Source organism: Grampus griseus (assembly GCF_964374135.1).
Source record: "Grampus griseus genome assembly, chromosome: 3".
NCBI lineage: Eukaryota > Metazoa > Chordata > Mammalia > Artiodactyla > Delphinidae > Grampus > Grampus griseus.
The window spans coordinates 47,542,669-47,562,732 of NC_139019.1; the positions used below are offsets into that span (position 1 = coordinate 47,542,669).

The window sequence follows — 20,064 nt, forward strand, 5'->3', positions numbered from 1 at the left end:
GCATAATGTCTTTGAATGAGTGATGAAGGAATAAGTTTCCATTCCTTGGTTTTTAAGAGCTTTAAGAAATGGCTTGATGATGATTCTGTTAGGATCTCCCAAGTTTCCTTTCAGTTCTAATGTATTAAATGTATTAAAATTATATGGTGAAAATTTGGAGATATGAGTAACATGCTACCCAAACATTCTTAAGTCAACCAGCATTAATTGCTTTCTATTTGCCTGGCATAGAATATTGACTGTCTACAATAAGCAGATGACACTGTGTTTATACATAGGAGTTTGTAATTCACTTGGAGAACAAGCTACAGATGAAATATATAGAAAAACATGCTTGTTCTTACTTCTGTGATAAACCCCAGACCTTTTAAATGTGTCCGTTCACTTCCTTTGAGGGGACTACTCCTTAGTTACCAAAAGTTGAAGAATTGTCAAAACAGGGCTACAAAACTGTAACTTTTATATGCTCGTGCACACACACACACACACACACACACACACACACACACATATACAACATATATGTAACTGTGGTAAATACACATAACATAATATTTACCATCTTAACCATTTTTAAGTGTACAGATTAGTAGTATTAAGAACATTCACATTATTGTACAACCAATCTCCCAAACTCTTTTCATCTCGAAAAACTGAACTGTATACCCATTATACAAAAACTTTCCTTTCCCTTCCTTCCCCATTTGTCCCTGGCAACCACGATTCTATTTTTTATTTCTATGAACATAGAAGAAAGTAGGTACCTCATATAAGTAGAATCATACAGTGTTTGTCTTTTTGTGGCTGGTTTATTTCACTTAGCATAATGTCATCAAGGTTCTTCCATGTTGTAGCATGTGTCAGAATTTCCTTCCTTTTTAAGGGTGAGTAATATTTCATTGTATCTGTATACCACAAATGTTGTTTATCCATTAATCTGTCAATGGACTCTTGGGTTCTTTCCACCTTTTGTCTGTTGTGAGTAGTATTGCTATGAACACGGGTATACACATATCTCTTAACACCCTGCTTTCAATTCTTTTGGTTATATGCCCAGAAGTGGAATTCCTGGATCATATGATAAGTCAATTTTTAATTTTTTGAGGAGAACCATAATGTTTTCCATAACATCTGTACCATTTTACATTTCTACCAGCAGTGCATGAGGGTTCCAGTTTGTCCACATCCTTGCTGACACTTGTTATTTTCCATTTTTTTATTAGTTTTTTTGGGGGGGTGTTAATAGTAGTTATCTTAATAGGTGTGAGGTAGAGTAGTATATTTTAAATGAAACTTTAACACAGAGAACATTATTATGTAATGTACAATCTTGTTTTGAGATTATGGGAAAAGTCTGAATTTTAATAATGTGCCAATTGACTCTTTTCTAATCTATTATACCCCAAATGATAGTCCTTGAGAGAGGTTTATGACAGCTTGAGAAGTCAGGAAAACATGCCTGAGTATTGACCAAAACAAAATCTTTTCGAGGTAGTGCGAAAAAAAGTAAATCACAAAATTTATGTATTTTGAACATTATACAGAATACAGCTATCCTCAGAGCAGAGCTGCTAATAACTTGGTATAGTGTGCGAAAACAAATTAGGGATTTAGCAAGTTTGATAATATTCCTTTCTCTGCCAATTTTCCCCATAATTTTCTACACATAAAAGATGGGTAAAAAGGTGATAGACAGTAGTTAGAGGCAGTAATACTTATTGGCAATAAGAAATAACTGGATTATTATAATATAGTGGGATAGTTTCTAAGTCAAAAAACCAATTTCAGTAAGACCTACTTATGTTAAAGTACAATATACAGTTGATCCTTGAACAACATAGGTTTGAATTGCACGAGTACACTTATATGTGAATTTTTTGATAGTAAATACTATAGTACTATATGTGATCAATTGAATCTGCAGATACAGAGGAACCATGTACATGGAGGGCAGCCCATAAAGTTATATGCTGATATTTGACTGCACAGAGGGTTATGGTCCCTAACCTGAGCAATGTCCAAGGGTCAACTGTATAATGACTTATTTATAGTTAGCGTGAGATCCAAAGAGAAAGTGAGTACATAGAATGGTGTTTAATTTACTAAAGCAGAAAAAAAAATCCGTAAAGTATTTAAACATTATTTTCATTAAAATGGTCAGATTGGAAATATTTTGGTTTTCAAAGGAATTGGCTTTGTGTATCTAAAAATGGTATCATATGGATTAGCTGATTTTTTTAGTGATGCTAGAAAGATGACATACTATACAAAGTAGCATATATTCAAATGCCCAGAATTATTTTCACCATCTTCCCTGTGTAATATCCAATTGTCCTTTATTTTATTTTATTTTTCCAATTGTTCTTTAAACTTTCCATTTTCTGGAATGATCCTTCTAATCTCAGTTTTCTTCCTCCTTTGCCTGCCTAACCCCTGTTTGATAGGTATCTCTTATCAAAAGTTTTCCATTCGTCTTTACTCCACAGCTTTGAGTACCTTATTTTTTTTCTTGTGTGGTATAGCGTAGAGCATTTTCTCTCTTATACTTGTCTCTCTGTGTTGTAGTCAATCTCTGTTCTTAACCGTCTGACCCCCTGAGACCACCAGTATGTCTCAGATCAGTAATAGCCAAAGAGAAAAGTTGTTGCTATCATGCTGAGAATTGTACATACCATGTGTCTTGATATGCCTCTGGGAATGTGAGGCCATTAGGTTGTCTGATGTGAGTCATAGTGAAAAAATATTGGCACCATTGAACCAGACTGTGAGCAACTTGAACCTTCTTTTTCTTTCTCCCATATATAGTAAAGTGTTTGACTTATGTACTTTGTGTGTGTGTGTATTTATAAAAATAAATATTTATTATATATATAACTATATTTATAGTTATATATATTTTAAATGAGGTGAAGAATTTAGATTTTTGCTTTTAAGAAAAATACATGCTGGGACTTCCCTGATGGCACAGTGATTACGACTCTTCACTCCCAATGCAGGGGGCCCGCGTTTGATCCCTGGTCAGGGAACTAGATCCCACATGCATGCCGCAACTAAGAGTTCTCATGCCACAACTAAGGAGCCAGTGAGCCGCAACTAAGGAGCCCGCGAGCCACAACTAAGGAACCTGCCTGCCGCAACTAAGACCCGGCTCAACCAAATAAATAAATAAATAATATATATATATAAAGAAAAATACATGCAGTAGGATCTTAAGTTTTGTATAGAAAGAGTGATAGAGTTGTGATACAGTAAAACTGTGTTATAAGATCATTCTCTTCCTTCTTCCAGAAAAGACATGAGATTGAAGACTCAAAGATGAAGATAGAGGCATAAAATTGCAGTGAAAGGAGAAAATAAAATCAGGGTGAGGGAATAGTGGAGCCAGATATGAGGCTTTAATATAAACTCTAATTACCTGCACATTTTCTAAGAGTGGACCACAAACGCAACCCTGAGCTTTTTTTTTTAATATGTTTGCATATTCTTTTTTTTAATATATATATAAATTTATTTATTTTTGGCTGCATTGGGTCTTCGTTGCTGAGCGGGCTTTCTCTAGTTGTGGCGAGCAGGGGTTACTCTTTGTTGCGGTGCGTGGGCTTCTCATTGCGGTGGCTTCGCTTGTTGCAGAGCGCAGCCCCTAGGCACGCGGGCTTCAGTATTTGTGGCACACAGGCTTGCAACTCTGAGCTTTGTAGCAGCTGATTCAAAAGAGGACAACCTTCCAGTCAGAACTTCACGATGGCTATGAGATCAATCGTCTGTACAACTATTTTGGAGGAGTATGACTAATTTTTGATTTATAAAAATAAAAATAGCTTCAGTCATCAGGGTGTGTTCTCTCTATCACATGACTCTACCTTCCTCCCAATTGGTTTCATTCATAGGTAGGTTTTCTCCACAATGTAGCGTAGCTGGCCTCAGCAGTTCCAGGTCTGTATGGTCTTTATAGCTCATGATCACAGAGGTTGAGAGTCTTTCTTGGAAGCTCCAGCAAAAGTTCTAGGAACATGCTTACTGGCCCAGCTGGAGTCATGTGCCCATCCCTGACATACTTTTTGTGGCTAAAAGGATGTAATACTGTGGCCAGACTTAGTTTACATTCCTACTTGTAGATGGAGGGGTGATAGCCCCACCAAACTCAGTGGACAGAACAGGATCAAAAGGAATGGAATAATGAATGGTTTCCTAAAGAAAGGATTTCTGAACAATAAAGAATTGACATCAATATAGTATGGTTAGAGAGGTTTTTCTATTAATATAGGCATGAAACAAGAAGGGCCTGGGTGAGGGTGGTGATGTAATAATGAGATAAAAAGAATAAATTAGAGGAAGATAAATATGTGTATATGTATTTTGTTGAAAGTTTGCATTGTTGGGGAGGGGAGCAGTAGTAAAATCAATTGAAGTTGTTTAAAATTTTTAAAAATTGAAAAAATTTTTGTGATAAAAAACACAATACTGACCAATTTAACCATAAAAATGTAATGTTAAGTATATTCATCTTGTAAAAACAAGTGAAGTTTTTGAATTAAGAAATGAGTAAAGTAATAGTACTATCAAAAGATTTGAGAGATTTAAAAGGAAAAGCAGTTGAGGCTCAGGAGAGGTAGATGTCATAACTACTGATTAAACAGGCCGGACCATAGGTTTCCAAGTCCTGGGGAGCCAATAAAAGAGTCCTGGACAGGTGATTTGCAAGACAAAAGGAGGTCTTGGCAACCTGGGCAGTTGACATCAACATTAGGCCATAAACAGGTCTCAGTAGACCATGGAATCAGTGTAAGGGAGTAGGGTCTGTCTTTCCACCAAGAATAGGCTCTGTCCAGATAGGTGAGAGCAGTTATGGTTACAATGTATATGGGGCAGAAAGAAGCCCCCTTTCCCTGCCTGTAACAAATTGGGCTCAAATCAGGATTTCAGGAGCAGTTTCTAGAACTGAGATACAGGGAAAAGGCCAAGGGACAAAACCCTTTGCTATTTGATTAGTACTGGCAATAAAAATGACTTCATATTGATCAGTTAGCTTGGGGTATCTTACATGTTTCTCTGCCTCAGTGCAAAATTCCCACTGATGAGAACTTATAGGGCTTACCATGAAGATAGGACAACCTCAAGGGCTAGATACTAAGGATGTATTACAGAAAGATATAGAACTCTGCGTAACAGAAGTGTAAGGACATCCAAGTTCATGATTGGAGCTCATTAAGTGGTTAGGGTTATAGATGTAATTGTGGTTATTTTCATCATAGAGATACAGTTAAAATAATGGGTTCTAATGTTCTCTCCTATATCATTGGTGTACCTTTAATGAGCCACTGCAAAATAGCAATACATCTCATCATTTTTGAGTGTTCCACTGTGTGTAGTGCAATATTCAAATTCCACAGGACAAGGCAGATAGATGTTCATCAGCTCTGAAAAGGGGGAAAGGTCTATCCAATATTGCTTTGTATCAGAATTCTATTTCTTTATTTGCCTTGGAAACTACAGTGAGAGTCTTAATGCTTTTTTATGTTTTTGTATTATAGCAAGTTCCCAACCTACAAATTACTTGAATTCCAAAATTCCACATAAGCAGCTTGCTTAAATTCAGTAAATTTTTCAACAGTAATTGTGTTATAAATGACATTTCATTTTCCAGAATAATTCACAAAACCCTTTTAATCCTCAGTTTATCTGAATTACTGCGTGTTAACAAAAACACATTGGTTAGCAATGGAATCAAGAGAGATGCAATAACTCTACAGGTTTTTAACAGGAGACATGAAGGAGAAAAAAAAGAGACGATATATATGAGAAAATAATTTTTTTCAAGTGGGTTTAACTCAGCTGAAATTTTTTTCAAGTGGGTTTAATAACAAATGAAGAAAAGAGCCCAAATTATCCATTAGTCTTTCTGAAGGGCAAGGAAGCAGGTGGTATTTTGGATTATTCCAATCCCTTTGCCAGCCAATAGGTGGTGCTGTTGTCATACAACAGTTAAGTTGCTCTAGACCCAAAGCGAAAGGAGGATGTGGGAAGTGTGTCAACTAAGTACCATACATATAAATGTTGCTCAATAAATATAATTCTGCTCATCTTCTAAATGAGTCAGATAATACTGATAAATAAAACCGCATTAAAAAATGTTATTGATATGTTGCTAAATTAGACTAAATTATGTGATCTCTAGATGCTGGAAACTTAAAAAGAAGTAGCAAAGAGTAGGAAAAAATATTAAGCTTTATCATTTATTACTACTAAAACAGAATTTTTAAGTCCAATTATTTGATTCTTTTGTAGGTAATATCCTGACATGCATTACCAGTATACTCTTGAATAGAGGCAGTCCCCACTTTTATGTACACAGTAATTTTGGAGATAACCATCTTAAAGTAATATTACCATTTCACAGATCTTCACTATTTGTAACTTGTTTTTCTTTATCTTTTTTAATATCAATGGAAAATAAGGAATAAGTAGGTAAAAATAGCAGAATGAATGGTCTTTATTGCAACCCTGACAAGCAAAATGAGACCAATCTTACCTTTTCATGCTCCTAACAGTCTTCTTTTTGGTGAAATCACAGTTTATTAGCGTGTCTTTCTACCAGTGAATCTGGAGTAGAGAATGAAGGTAAAATTTATGTCATCTAATTTTGTCTTTTTAAATAAATTTATTTATTTATTTACTTTATTTTTGGCTGCATTGGGTCTTCGTTGCTGTGCGCAGGCTTTCTCTAGTTGTGGCGAGCAGGGGCTACTCTTCGTTGCGGTGCACGGGCTTCTCATTGCGGTGGCTTCTCTTGTTGCGGAGCATGGGCTCTAGGCGCACGGGCTTCAGTAGTTGCAGCACACAGGCTCAGTAGTTGTGGCTCTCAGGCTCTAGAGCGCAGGCTCAGTAGTTGTGGCTCACGGGCCTAGCTGCTCCGCGGCATGTGGGATCTTCCTGGACCAGGGCTCGAACCCGTGTCCCCTGCATTGTCAGGCAGACTCTCAACCACTGCGCCACCCGGGAAGCCCCTGCTTTTAAGATCTTTGATAGATGACCAAGTACTATTTGATTTCTGTGAAACTGGATCTAGAAATTTCAAATGTGAAAATAAAGTTTGGGCTAGGCCCAAACTTTACAAGTGGCATAACTTTATAATTCTCTAAATTCTGATAGTATTTGCCACTTTTAAAAATTAATTCCTTCAGTTTCTCTCTTTACCTCTCTATTGACAGCCCCAAGTGTTCAAGTTGGATTCTCAAAGTGGAAATCAAATACTTGATTATATTGGTTTATACCACACTGTGAGTGTTTGCTAATTTTGAGAGGAGAAAATACTCTTCCTTTTTCTATTAAGGGTGTACCATATGGAATTTGCTTGGTTTAGTTAGCAACTTTCACTATAAAATGGAAATTTTTTTCCAGTCAGTCATAAATTTCCTCATTATAAGATAGTCTTTTTAAAACCTGGAATTTCCATGTGATAATAGCTTAAAGCCTATTTAATTAGGCTACAAAATTTTTTACCCCCCTTTATTTTCCTTCCTTTTTTATGTGTATTTAAGACATTTAACTCATCTGTCATGATTCAGATGTAATCACAGCAGAATCACCTAATGTTAGTTTTTTGTGTTATTTTCTTAAATGCTCAAATTCTCAATATAAATATACTTTATACATTGAAGATAATTTAGCTTTACAAAGAACTGTAGAATGTATTAGATGAATAAAGTACTTTCAAGATACTGATTTCCTACACATCAATGAAAACGTGAAATAGCTGCTTCTCTTTCAGCTCTTCAAAGTGAACACATTGTTACATGGACTAAATAGTATGAATCCATCATTTGAATTTTTCTTTTTAATAATTACCTCTTTTGGGGGCTGAAGGGCAAGAGAAATATAGCTACACTTTTTCTGAGAATCAAAAATTCCTTGCAGTTTAGAAAATAAATGATTTTTTACATAACATTTAAGTGTTTTTATTTTTAAAAACATAATAATTTTCAATGTTTGATTTCCACAGTAATGGAAAGGCAGTAAATGAAGTAAAATACTAGACATTTCTAAGACGTATGTGCTTGATTTGGGACTAGAATCAGAAATCAGAAAACCTGTTTAATTTTTGACTTTGAATCTTTCTAGATTATTGTAATAGACTCTTAATATATATTTGTTGGTTGAATAACATTTTGGAACTTTAAATTTTTGTTTGCTTATAATATTACTATGGAACTCTTAAAAAAATAAATAGTAAATAAGAGTTTATTGTCCATGTGGAAAGCACAGATACAATTTGCATTAGATTCATCTTTTTTCTTAAATTGTGATATTCTTCCTATGTACTTTCAGACCTAAATTTTATTGATGGCTTTTGAAAAATTGATGAAGTCAGATTTAAACAAAAGAATATTGGTGTGCTATAAACTTGCCACAAAATGTTTATGCTAATAGAGGAAATAGGTCCCTTGGGATTTTCCTGCTGTTTTTCTGGGTGTAGTTTAAGACCTTTCAGCTTTTGGGTCCTGAAAAGTTAAACCATATTATATAAAGCATTTTAGAATAGCCAAGTGTTTTAAATAATTTTGGATTTTCTAAAATAGAAGAAGCTGAGATTCCTTATGGGAAAACTGTAAGAATGGGGAAGCTAATAAGATTTTAGGTAGTCCATTGAACTAGTTGGCAGTCTTAAAAATTCTGAAAGCTTATCTGGAAGTTCTCTTTAATTGCTTTTAAAAAAGTATTACCTGCTGAGACCTGCTGAGATAGTCTTCCATGCTCACATAAATATATGTAGGATATGTCAAATTATAGACTCATCACATTTTCAAGTAGGAATGCCTCATTTGATCACTCTAGGAAAATAATAGCTTATGATAGTTATGAATAAAATGTTAGTTTTTAATTGGATATCTGTAATGATACCATGTGCAAACTTTGTAAATGCTAATTTTAAAATCTTAAATGGAAAATGCGTACTGTTGGGAGTCAGAAAAATACTTAGGTACAAATACTGGCTATATTACTTTAATTAGCCATGTATATTTGGATAATCTCATCACCTAATGCCTCTTTTGCCTCATCTCTAAAAGATTGTTTTAAAGATAAGAGATAACATATGAAAGGCACCTAAACATTGCCTGGTACATAGCAGATTCTTAATAAAAAAATGCTACATCTGAGTAACTTCAGTCAAATTATGCTTTAAGTCATATGGGAAAATGACTTTCAGTGTAAGGATTCTTATTTTAGTACTCTTAATTGATGTTTTTAAAAAAAATTTATGAGGGTTCAGAATAACAAGGTTTAAAGTCCCCAAATCTAACATACGTAGTATGGTTCTTGGCTTTCAATAGCCCTTGCTTTCATATATTATGCATTGACACTTCTAAGCCTCCTTTCGTATGCAAAATTCAGTCTTTTATACATCACTACGCAAACTGATTTAGAATTATCACCTGGTTTGCACTGATCTCTGCCACTGGGGTAAAGGGCCAGACATCAGTCAGACAGAAAGGGTCTTACCTTGGCCATCCTACCTACTTCATTACCATTCCTCCAAGCCAGGGGCTCCTGTCAGGCATCAAAGGCCTGAATCTTGCTTGTTTTCAGGGGGATAGCTGTCTCAGAGATGTGTCACTTTACTCAGCCCAATCTCTCTTTCCACCCCAAAGTCACCTCTGAATTCCATTCATCTCTCCTCGCAGTGCCCCACCAGTGGGAAATATTGGGCTGGAAGTAGACAGCTGGTTGAAAACCCTCACCAAGATCACACGTGCTAGTGGGTCACGACCAATATAGGCCTTCACCTTTGATTTGGTACTGATGGAAGAAAATTCCTTTTCCACTATAATAGATAGCTTGTGAGTTCTGATGCTTCAAAATTTAAAGATTAAAGCCTGCTTAAATATTTTCCCTGGCCTGTGTGGATGGATTAAGGAAGGAGCAGTGGCCCAGGGAAGGAGAGATGTCTAAGTCTGCTGTTTCATTCTTCTGGACCGTTGGTGTCACCTGCCTCAGACTGGTACCTGTCAAGGGTCTTACTCATCAGTAGGATCACTAAGACCCTAGGAAGGCAGTATTTGAGGTACCAAATTAGAAATTTTATAAATTTCTAACCCAACCATCCTTTTAATGTGTAAGTCTTGTTCAGCTTTCAAATGTGTAAGAACACAGTGCAGGTAGAGGAAAGGGAAATTCTTTCTAAATAAAAAACAAAAGACAGAATCTCCTGCCACTAATGATTCTTGCAAGAACCATTCTTTATCAAGATGGTTACAAAATGATGATTTTCCAGCTCTGGCACTTGCTGCACATTTACTCTTTAGCACTGTGGTAAGCAGCAGCTCCTTTATCTCTATTTATTTATTTATCCATCTATTTATCTATATCTTTAGTAGTTTACCTTTATGGGTTCCTTTTTTCTTTTTTTTTTTTTTTTTTCCAGTGGTATATAGTTCTTAAGCATTTTGGTCTCAGGATCCTTTTAAACTCTTCACAATTATTGAAAAAGCTTTGTTTATGAGATATGTATTAATATTTATCACATTGAAACTGAAACAGAATTTTAAAAGTGTTTAATTCATTAAAAATAACCCTAATAAATGTAATAAATGTTTACAGAAAGAATATATTTTTGATCAGAAGTAACTATACTTTCCAAAACAGAAACATTTAGAGAAAAGAGTAGCATTGCTTTGTTTTACAGATCCCCTAATGTGTGGCTTAATAAAAGACAGCTAGATTTTTCATATCTGTTTCCTCATTCAGTATGTTACTATATCACATATCATGTAGCCTCTGGAAAACTCCACTGTACATTCATGAAAAAATAAAAGTGAAAGAGACAAATAACATCTAGTATTATTAAAATAGGTTTGGCCTCACAGACACCTTAAAAGAGTCATAAGTACCCCTCAGACTTCCCTATCACACTTTGACAATTGCTGGTCTATAATTCCTGGATTATTTTGGTGCTCAGGTTATCCCAGATTTAGCCAGTGTCAGCTAAGCTGGCCCTGAAGCTGGCCCTTAAGTCCTTGTGATAGGCCCCTATTATCATTGTTTTTTTCTTTCTTTTTTTTTTTGAGAAATCTTATTTTCTGACATAGCAAGATGCTCCAGGCTCATCTTGAACCCACCCTGCCCTAGGCCTGGAATCAGCCATTTTCCTGAGGAATCGTGGTTTCTTTTGATGGATAATGGCGTAGAGGCCAAGATTTGGGCTCTAGGGGTCCTTATTGCTATTAGGGTCTTTGCTTCTAGGCTCTTTCTGCACATAGAACCAGGAAAATATATACATATGTATGCATGGAAATACATATATCTGTGTATAAATACTTATCTATCTTATTTATCATAAGTAACTGATATCTCCAGTTTCAATCTGACCCCTGTACTTTTTTACCTTTCCCCATTACATATCTGTATGTCCTTCTACAATGAGAAACCTGCTTCCAATAACATTAACACATTTACTCATTTGCTGAATCATATAATATATCTAGAGTAGTTTCAGAACTGCCTCGCCCATACCACTACAGAAAACAAACATACTACAAACAGTTCAGGATGTGTTTGCAGTTCTTTTCCTTCCTGAAAGTAAGGGTACATAGGCACATACCACTTTCTTTTCTTTCCCCATTCAGTGTGGTTATGTTATTAGTCTGAAATAAAGTTGGGTTTATTTGTTGCAGTTTGCTTTCATTTCCTTCTTTTTTTCCCTTTCACATCCATGTTGATTTAATTTTTTGAATATACAGAACATTAGCATGCTTTCAAACTTATTGAGAAGTATATACTCAGACGAGTGCCACTCCCTTCCTACTTCTAAGATCTCTGCCCTCTTCTTTCAAACATAACATAAGATTGTACATAACATAGGATTTTATGAAATGAAGGGTAAACACAATCCAAGCAAGACTTTGATGTTCATCAGCTGTTTCCTATCCACAGGAATTTCTTACTGGTATGTTGGTTCCTTTGCCCTGTATCACTGTATGTTCTGCTGGGCCTGTCTCTATAGACCAGTGTGGTTTTCGAAATGTGGTCTACAAGATGACTTCAGCAGGTACAAAGACAGCCCGTTACATTTTTAAGATATATCTATTTTATGTATGTTTGAACACAAAATACAACTAGTGTATTTAGTCAGTGATTTCATGGGGTTTTTGGGGGGGAGGTAAAGTAAAAAGTGAATATTGAAGAAAAAAGCAAGCCAAATTAAAGAAAAATATTAGGAATATAATACTACAAAGTGTGACCAAAATTGCAAAGCTGGCACTTGAATGACTGAAGTTGAGAACTCTGCTCTAACTCCTCTTTCCTGAGTCTGTGTCCAGGGTTCTTACTCTATCCCAGAAACCCAGTAGAACAGATGAAATCCATCTCTTATCTAAACCCATCGTCTACCTGATACCTGAAAGGGAATCTTGCCTTTTTTTCTTTTAACTGAATGGATTCCTTTTTTTTTTTTTTTTTTTTTTTTTTTTGCGGTACGCGGGCCTCTCACTGTTGTGGCCTCTCCCGTTGTGGAGCACAGGCTCCGGACGTGCAGGCTCAGCAGCGATGGCTCACGGGCCCAGCTGCTCCGCGGCATGTGGGATCCTCCCAGACCTGGGCACAAACCCGTGTCCCCTGCATCAGCAGGCGGACTCCCAACCACTGCACCACCAGGGAAGCCCCATATTTTTTTAAATAAAGGAATAGGAAACCTGCTATCGTCATAGGGCAATTAGTTCAATGGCAGGTAGCTTTAAATTTTTTTAAGTTTGGGAAATTGTACTGTTACTTACCCAGTCTTTAAATCCGTATACCATTGATCATTATGATCTACTTGAATTCAAACTTTTATTTTGACTGTTTTAATTAAATCTAATATTGTTTAATATTAAGTAAAACACCACCAGAGTACGCCACTGTCAATTGTTTATTATTGTATTAAGACTTATTAAACCTATACATATATTAGATTAAAAGTTTTTGTTATTAAGTTAATTTTTTAAAATTTATTTATTTTATTTATTTATCTTTGGCTGCTTTGGGTCTTCATTGCTGCGTGCGGGCTTTCTCTAGTTGCGACGAGCAGGGGCTACTCTTCGTTGCAGTGCGTGGGCTTCTCCTTGTGGTGGCTTCTCTTGTTGAGGAGTACAGGCTCTAGGCTTGTGAGCTTCAGTAGTTGTGGCTCGCGGGCTCTGGAGCGCAGGCTCAGTAGTTGTGGTACACGGACTTAGTTGCTCCGCGGCATGTTGGATCTTCCCGGACCAGGGATCGAACCCATGTCCCCTGCATTGGCAAGTGGATTCTTAACCACTCGGCCACCAAAGAAGTCCCTAAGTTAATTTTTAAATGTAAATTAGACCCTAAAATTTTAACACTTGAGTAAGTACTTAAATTTGCTCCATTTACTAGATGGAAATTTATTTTGCTATGAGAAGTAGGATTGTCTTTACAACTCTTGTATGAAAGCATATTAGGATGAGCAAGTGTACAATTTGTGCATAATTTCTTACTCAGTGGGAGGCATAAGTTTTATTCCCAATTCATAAAAATTGTACAGAAGGAGTAGTCTTAAAACAATTTATTTGGAGGGAAAAGCCCATATCTGATTACCAAGAGTTTATTCAATAAATTAATGGCCTTATTTTATATTGCTAAAGATGTGTACATGCATTTCATAAACTTTTGATGTCATCTATTTGTAAACAAAGGTTTTTTTCAGCAATTATCTGTGACTAACTCATGAATTACTCTTCCTGTCTTTCCATATACACAAAAATAGGTATGAATTTTGATGCTTAAAACTCTTAGGATACAAAGGAAGTTTATAAACTTGAGGGTAGGAATAAAAAGTTAATTTTTATGTCACAGACATATAGATATACTTACTTATATATGCATTTAGTGGTGCTGCTGGAAATGGTAGACCTCTCTGTTCTCTCCCTATGCACTAAATTTCATTGACATACACTTAAAAGCTTATAGAACACACATGTACTTTCAGAAGGCCATCTGTTAGCATTTCGTATTTTAGATGATAATTTTCTTTTCTGTACTTGTTATTGCTAAAAAGATATACTTACATCCTGGTATTTAGATAAGGAATATATGAAGACACAGATATTTTGACTCTTTCAAACATTTTGAAAATTGTAATGTAAACATACTTTAGTAAATTTAGTCTATGCTAAATTTATGGTAACTTGTTATTATGATGTGTTTATATATTTGGATATAAATAGCCTTTTAGTAAAAATATATGTATATATGTTGAGCCTCTGCTATGAGAGTAGTGCAGCTGTCATTGTTAGAGGCTCCTTTTACCCTAATTCTTGTCCCTACACCCTGGGGACTTTACTACTAATCCCTTGTCCTCCTGTGTATTTATTGGATAAGATAAGCAAAAGGTAACTCCTCTTTATAAAACTTGGAAAACCTCTGTATTAGGATTAAATCAGCCCAGTTAAATGAGTCCATAATAAAATGCAGAGATTCCCTGAGCTCATCTCAGAGTTATTAGCCATTAATGGCTTGTCTAGGAAATTCTAGCCTTTCACTTACTATTACTAAGGCAGAGGAAATAAAACTAGCCACTCAGTATTCTTAGGCTACCCTTTTGTGTCTCCCTTTCTCCTGCACAGTCACTCCTAGAAATTTCCTTGTCTTCAATTGAAGGATTTTTTTTTTGCCGTACCTTCCTTGCGGCATGCGGGATCTTAGTTCCACACCAGGGATGGAACCCATGCCCCCTGCATTGGGAGCGCAGAGTCTTAATCACTGGACTGCCAGGGAATTCCCGAAGGAATTTTTTAATGTAGAATTTCAGGTAGTTTAGGAGAGAGATTTGCAGTCAACAAAGTCAATTTCTTGAATTATGTGACCCAGTCTATTTGGCATAGTGTAAGGTTGGCCTAGGAGTGGGAAGAGAAAGTGGTATTTTGCAAGGCCCAGATTTCTCTCCCTGACTGTTCTGACCATTGTTAAGCCATACTTCTCCTCTCATCATTACCTACCAATACCTTCTCTGTTTTAGCCTGCATTCCCTGGAGTAGGCAGGCACATTTTTTAACTGTTGGGAAATAGAAACTTACCTGGTTTCCTCAGGATCAAAGTTTCAATCACAAAGTAATATGTTTTGAAATCACCATTTTGACAAAGCTGCTGCTGCTTTGAAAGGTTATAATCAAGGCTCTTTTTTCTAATTGATATATAGTTGTTTTACAATATTGTGTTAGTTTCAGGTGTACAGCAAAGTGTTTCAGTTTTATATATATACATATATATATATGTATATATATATATACTTTTCAGATTGTTTTCCATTATAGCTTATCATAAGATATTGAATATAATTCCCTGTGCTATACAGTAAATCCTTGTTGCTTATCTATTTTATGTATAGTAGTTTGTACCTATTAATCTCATATTCCTAATTAATCCTTCCTTTTCCTCCCTTTCCCCTTTGGTAACCATAAGTTTGTTTTCTATGTCTGTGAGTCTTTCTGTTTTGAAAATAAGTTCATTTGTATTAGTTTTTAGATTCCACAAATTAGTGATATCATATGGTATTTGTCTTTCTCTTTCTGACTTACTTCACTTAGTATGATAATCTCTAGGTCCATCCAAGTTGCTGCAAAAGGCAATATTTCATTCTTTTTTGTGGCCAAGTAATATTCCATAGTGTATGTATATATATATATATATATATATATATATATATATATATATATACCACATCTCCTTTATCCATTCATCTGTAGATGGACGCTTAGGTTACTCCCATATTTGGCTATTGTAAATAGTGCTACTGTGAACATTGTAGTATATGTATCTTTTCAAATTAGAGTTTTCATCTTTTCTGGATATATGCCCAGGAGTAGGATTGCTGGGTCGTATGATAACTCTGTTTTTAGTTTTTTAAGGAACCTCCATATTATTTTCCATAGTGGGGCCATGAATGTTGATTCCCTTAGGCAGTAGCAGCAGCCACTGGCACCTCTGATATATATACCTGCAGAGTTTGAAGGAGTTAAACATTCTGTTGTTTATTAAAATGTTTTTTATTGGCCTGCAAATTAATTGGTTTCTCTTTTTCTGTACACAGAATCTAGACTTATTCTACCAAAATTAATTTTGCATACAATGTAGGAAATTTAAAATTTCTGAAGTAGTTTAGAAACTGCTTTTTCTAATATACCTAATTCTAAATGGAATCTATTCTTTTCCCTGTTAATTCTCTTATCATAGGAGGAGGTGTGTAATATCTAAAGAGAAAATATTTCATGTAGTAACTACTGTATTATGGGTTCATTTAAAAATGTAATAATCACTTTTGTCTTACAGGACAAACTATTCGAGAGAAAAGAATTGTAGAATCAGCAAATAAAAGAGAAATAGACTATGAAGTAGGGGATATCCCAGCAGAATGGGAAGGTAAGTTTCTGCTTTTAGTAGTGTCTTTTGGAAGGCAAATAGTTTATACACAAAATCAATAAGAACATAACATTATTTCATGTTCTTTGCAAAAACTTTTACAATCTGAATCCATGAAACTTTTTTTAAACTTTGCATTTCTTTGAGAGTTGTGAAGGTGCTACATTTTAGTAAGGGAACATAGTGAAAAGAACTAAGAAGCATTAGTAGAGATGGGACTAGGGTGAGGCAAGCAAAGTTTCTTAGATGCAGAATTGAAGAAGGCATTCACTTTGATATGCTGGCCCTGCACTTATACAACCTGAGGATCTGAATTCTGTTTCTGGCACTCTACCCACATGCACGTGGGAAAGTAACTCATACCTCTCAGTCTTAGCTTCCTCTTTTATAAATTGTGGATAATACTTGCTGTAGATGCCATTTGGAATATTTGTTCAACTTACAGTGACCCCATTAATTGCCCCCATGTTTAAACAAGGATGGACACTTACTTGATCCCTGTCAGGACTTTGGAATTAAGGTAAAAAAATGAAAGGAAGAGAAAATAGTAGCAGTCTTTCCATAAGGCTGGAGTAGTATCATATGAACTTGGTAGCACATGGGTGGCTATCTTCAATCCACTATCTAAACTTTGTTGCAGAAAAAAAACTTCTTTATCTACTAAGAAGAAAATAGAAACCAGTCTGCAAAGAGAAGTACAGTTAACCCTTGAACAACACAGGTGTTTGTTTTTTGTTTTGATTTTTTTGTTTTGAACAGCACAGGTTAGAAGCAGGTCCACTTATACGCAGATTTTTTTCCGTAAGTTCATACTATGGTATTACACGGTCCGTGGTGGTTGAATCTGCAGATGTGGAACTGCAGATATGGAAGTCCAACTGTTAAGTTATAGGTGGATTTTTGACTACGAGGGGGTCAGTGCCCCTAATCCCTGTGTTGTTCAAGAGTCAACTCTATGTAGCAAGGCAGAGAATATTTCCTATGTTTTCAGCAACTTTCCAATTCCCAGTTCCATTTCTTTCTGAATGAAGTTCATCTGAAAGTCTGCCGTCAGGTTCTAAGTGCCATCCACATCTGTGCTATAAATTTCCCCTTGTTTATTACCAGTTCTTAGCCTAGTGCCTGGCACATAGGAAAGCACATAGTAAGTGCTCAGTAAGTATATATTAAATACTTGAAATCTAGCTTGAGTTAACCCTTGTTATTTGAAACTAAAAGAACCTTAACTAAAATACCAATACCTATCTTATATATCACTTAACATTTGTCAAGTGTTTACCTGTATACCTGGTATTATGCCATTGCTTCACAATCATTATATTGTTTTAATTATCACAATAATCCTATGAGGTAGACACTGTAGTCCCATTTAATAGGGAATCTAAGTTCTAGAAAGATGAGATAAACTGCCTGGGTAATACAGCTACACACTGTAAGCAGTGGACCCTTTGCTTCCTGGTGGGTTTAGCATTATACCTAACATATGGTAGCTATAGGCATTGAGTTATTTTTATGTCAGCATGTGAGTGTAAATATTTCCCTGGACATATCTTTTCCATTTTTCTTTATTAGCTATGAAAATAGTAGAACTATGAGAAAAGAACATTAAAATGGGTAGATACCAGGGACTTTTTGAAGAAATACAGAATATAAACTGGCAATGTCCAGGAGTAATTGAGCTTTCTTACTTTTTAAAAAAATATTTATTTATTTAATTTATTTTTTTTGGCTGCGTTGGGTGTTAGTTGCAGCATGCGGGATCTTTGTTGAGGCACGCAGTATCTTTCATTGTGGTGCAGGCTCTTCATTGTGGCCCGCAGGTTTCTCTCTAGTTGTGGCACGCATGCTCCAGGGCATGGGCTCTGTAGTTTGTAGCACACAAGCTCTCTCGTTGAGGCACGTGAGCTCAGTAGTTGTGGCACGCAGGCTTAGTTGCCCCGCAGCATGTGGGATCTTGGTTCCCCTACCAGGCGTCGAACCCATGCCCCCTGCATTGGAAGACGGATTCTTTACCACTGGATCACCGGGGAAGTCCCTGAGCTTTTTTATTTTAACAGACTCTCCAGTGTTATAAGCGACATTTGCAATTCTCAAATAATGCTTGCACCTTCTTATAATGAACCTATTTTATCATTTTTTCCAATAGTAATATAGAATTAAAATGTTTATAGAAATAAATTAAGTTATAAATAAATAGGTAGTGACTCATTTTTAAGCGTTTGAGACTTTCAGAGAATTAGAATGAAATTCTAATGCTTTTTATGGCTCTGTCCTGATCTTAATAATTTAGCATAACCCTCCCATGGGGCACACCCTTAAAACAAATGTATCAACCAAACATTGAAACAAAAATTATTTTTATAGTGTTGCATATCAATTAAATGTAAAAAATAAGAACTCCATACCATGAAAAAGTAAAGTAAAATATAAATAAATACACAAAACACTGTATACAGGAAAGGAAAGAAAAAAACTTAAAGTGAATAGTGTCAACCCCAAGTGAATCTAAAGTATTTTCAGGTCCAGATGAATACTGTATTTGTCAATTGTTAGTAGCAGAATACAGGTACCCACACGCTGCATTTCCTGCCATGATATGTATTAAACGGTTCACCCTTTTCATTCATTTATTTAATAAACATCTATTGAGGACCTCTGAATTCATGGAGTTTACATTCTGGAGTGGGAGAGTGGGTGGAAGAAAGATAATAAATCAGATAAATAACTATATAGTATGTTAATGGCCACAGAAAATAAAGCAGATAAAGGGAATAGGAAGTGTTGTGGAGGGTTTTACAGTTTTAAATAGTATAAAGAAATGGCCTTGTTGAGAAGATGACTTTTTAAAAAAAATAAATTTATTTATTTTATTTATTTTTATTTTTGGCTGTGTTGGGTCTTCGTTGCTGCACACAGGCTTTCTCTAGTTGTGGTGTGTGGGCTTATTGCGGTGGCTTCTCTTGTTATGGAGCATGGGCTCTAGGCGCGTGGGCTTCATTAGTTGTGCTGCGTGGGCTCAGTAGTTGTGTCTCACGGGCTCTAGAGCGCAGGCTCAGTAGTTGTGGTGCACGGGCTTAGTTGCTCCACGGCATGTGGGATCTTCCCAGACCAGGGATCGAACCCGTGTCCCCTGCATTGGCAGGCAGATTCTTAACCACTGTGCCACCAGGGAAGCCCCAAGAAGATGACTTTTGAATAAAGGCAGAAGGAGCTGGTCATGAAGATAAGAAGCAGAGGAGCATTCCTGGAGAGCTAGTGCAAATGCCCTGAAGCAGGAGCATGCTCAGGTTTTTAAGGAACAGTACGGAAGCCAGCGTGACTGGAGTAGAGCCAGAGGGAAGGTAATAAATGAGGTTAGAAAAGTAATAGGTTGCTCAATCTTGTAGGCCTTATAGGCCATTGTAAGGACTCTGGCTTTTCCTCTGAGATTGGAAGCCGCTGGAAGGTTTTGAAAAGAGTAGTTGTATGCCCTGAATTATATTTAACAGGATCAGTCTGGCTGCTGCATTGCAAAGAGACTGAGGAGGGGCATAAAGAAAACTTGGAGACAGTATGCTCTTGTAATAACTCAGGCAAGGGCTAATTGTGGCTTGAACCAGAGTAACAGTGAGAGTGGAAAGAAGTAGTTGCATTCTGGATCTCTTGTAAAAGTAGAGCCAA

At 36.0% G+C, this 20,064-nt stretch overlaps 1 protein-coding gene across 1 annotated transcript in view; it reads left to right on the plus strand.

The window, feature by feature from the left end:
* Positions 1-20,064, plus strand: part of NDUFAF2 (NADH:ubiquinone oxidoreductase complex assembly factor 2) — a 187,418-nt gene that overhangs the window by 94,547 nt on the left and 72,807 nt on the right. Inside the window, exon 2 of the mRNA XM_082650577.1 lies at positions 16,315-16,404. Coding sequence (XP_082506703.1) covers positions 16,315-16,404 — 90 coding nt within the window. The remainder of the gene's footprint in view (positions 1-16,314; positions 16,405-20,064) is intronic.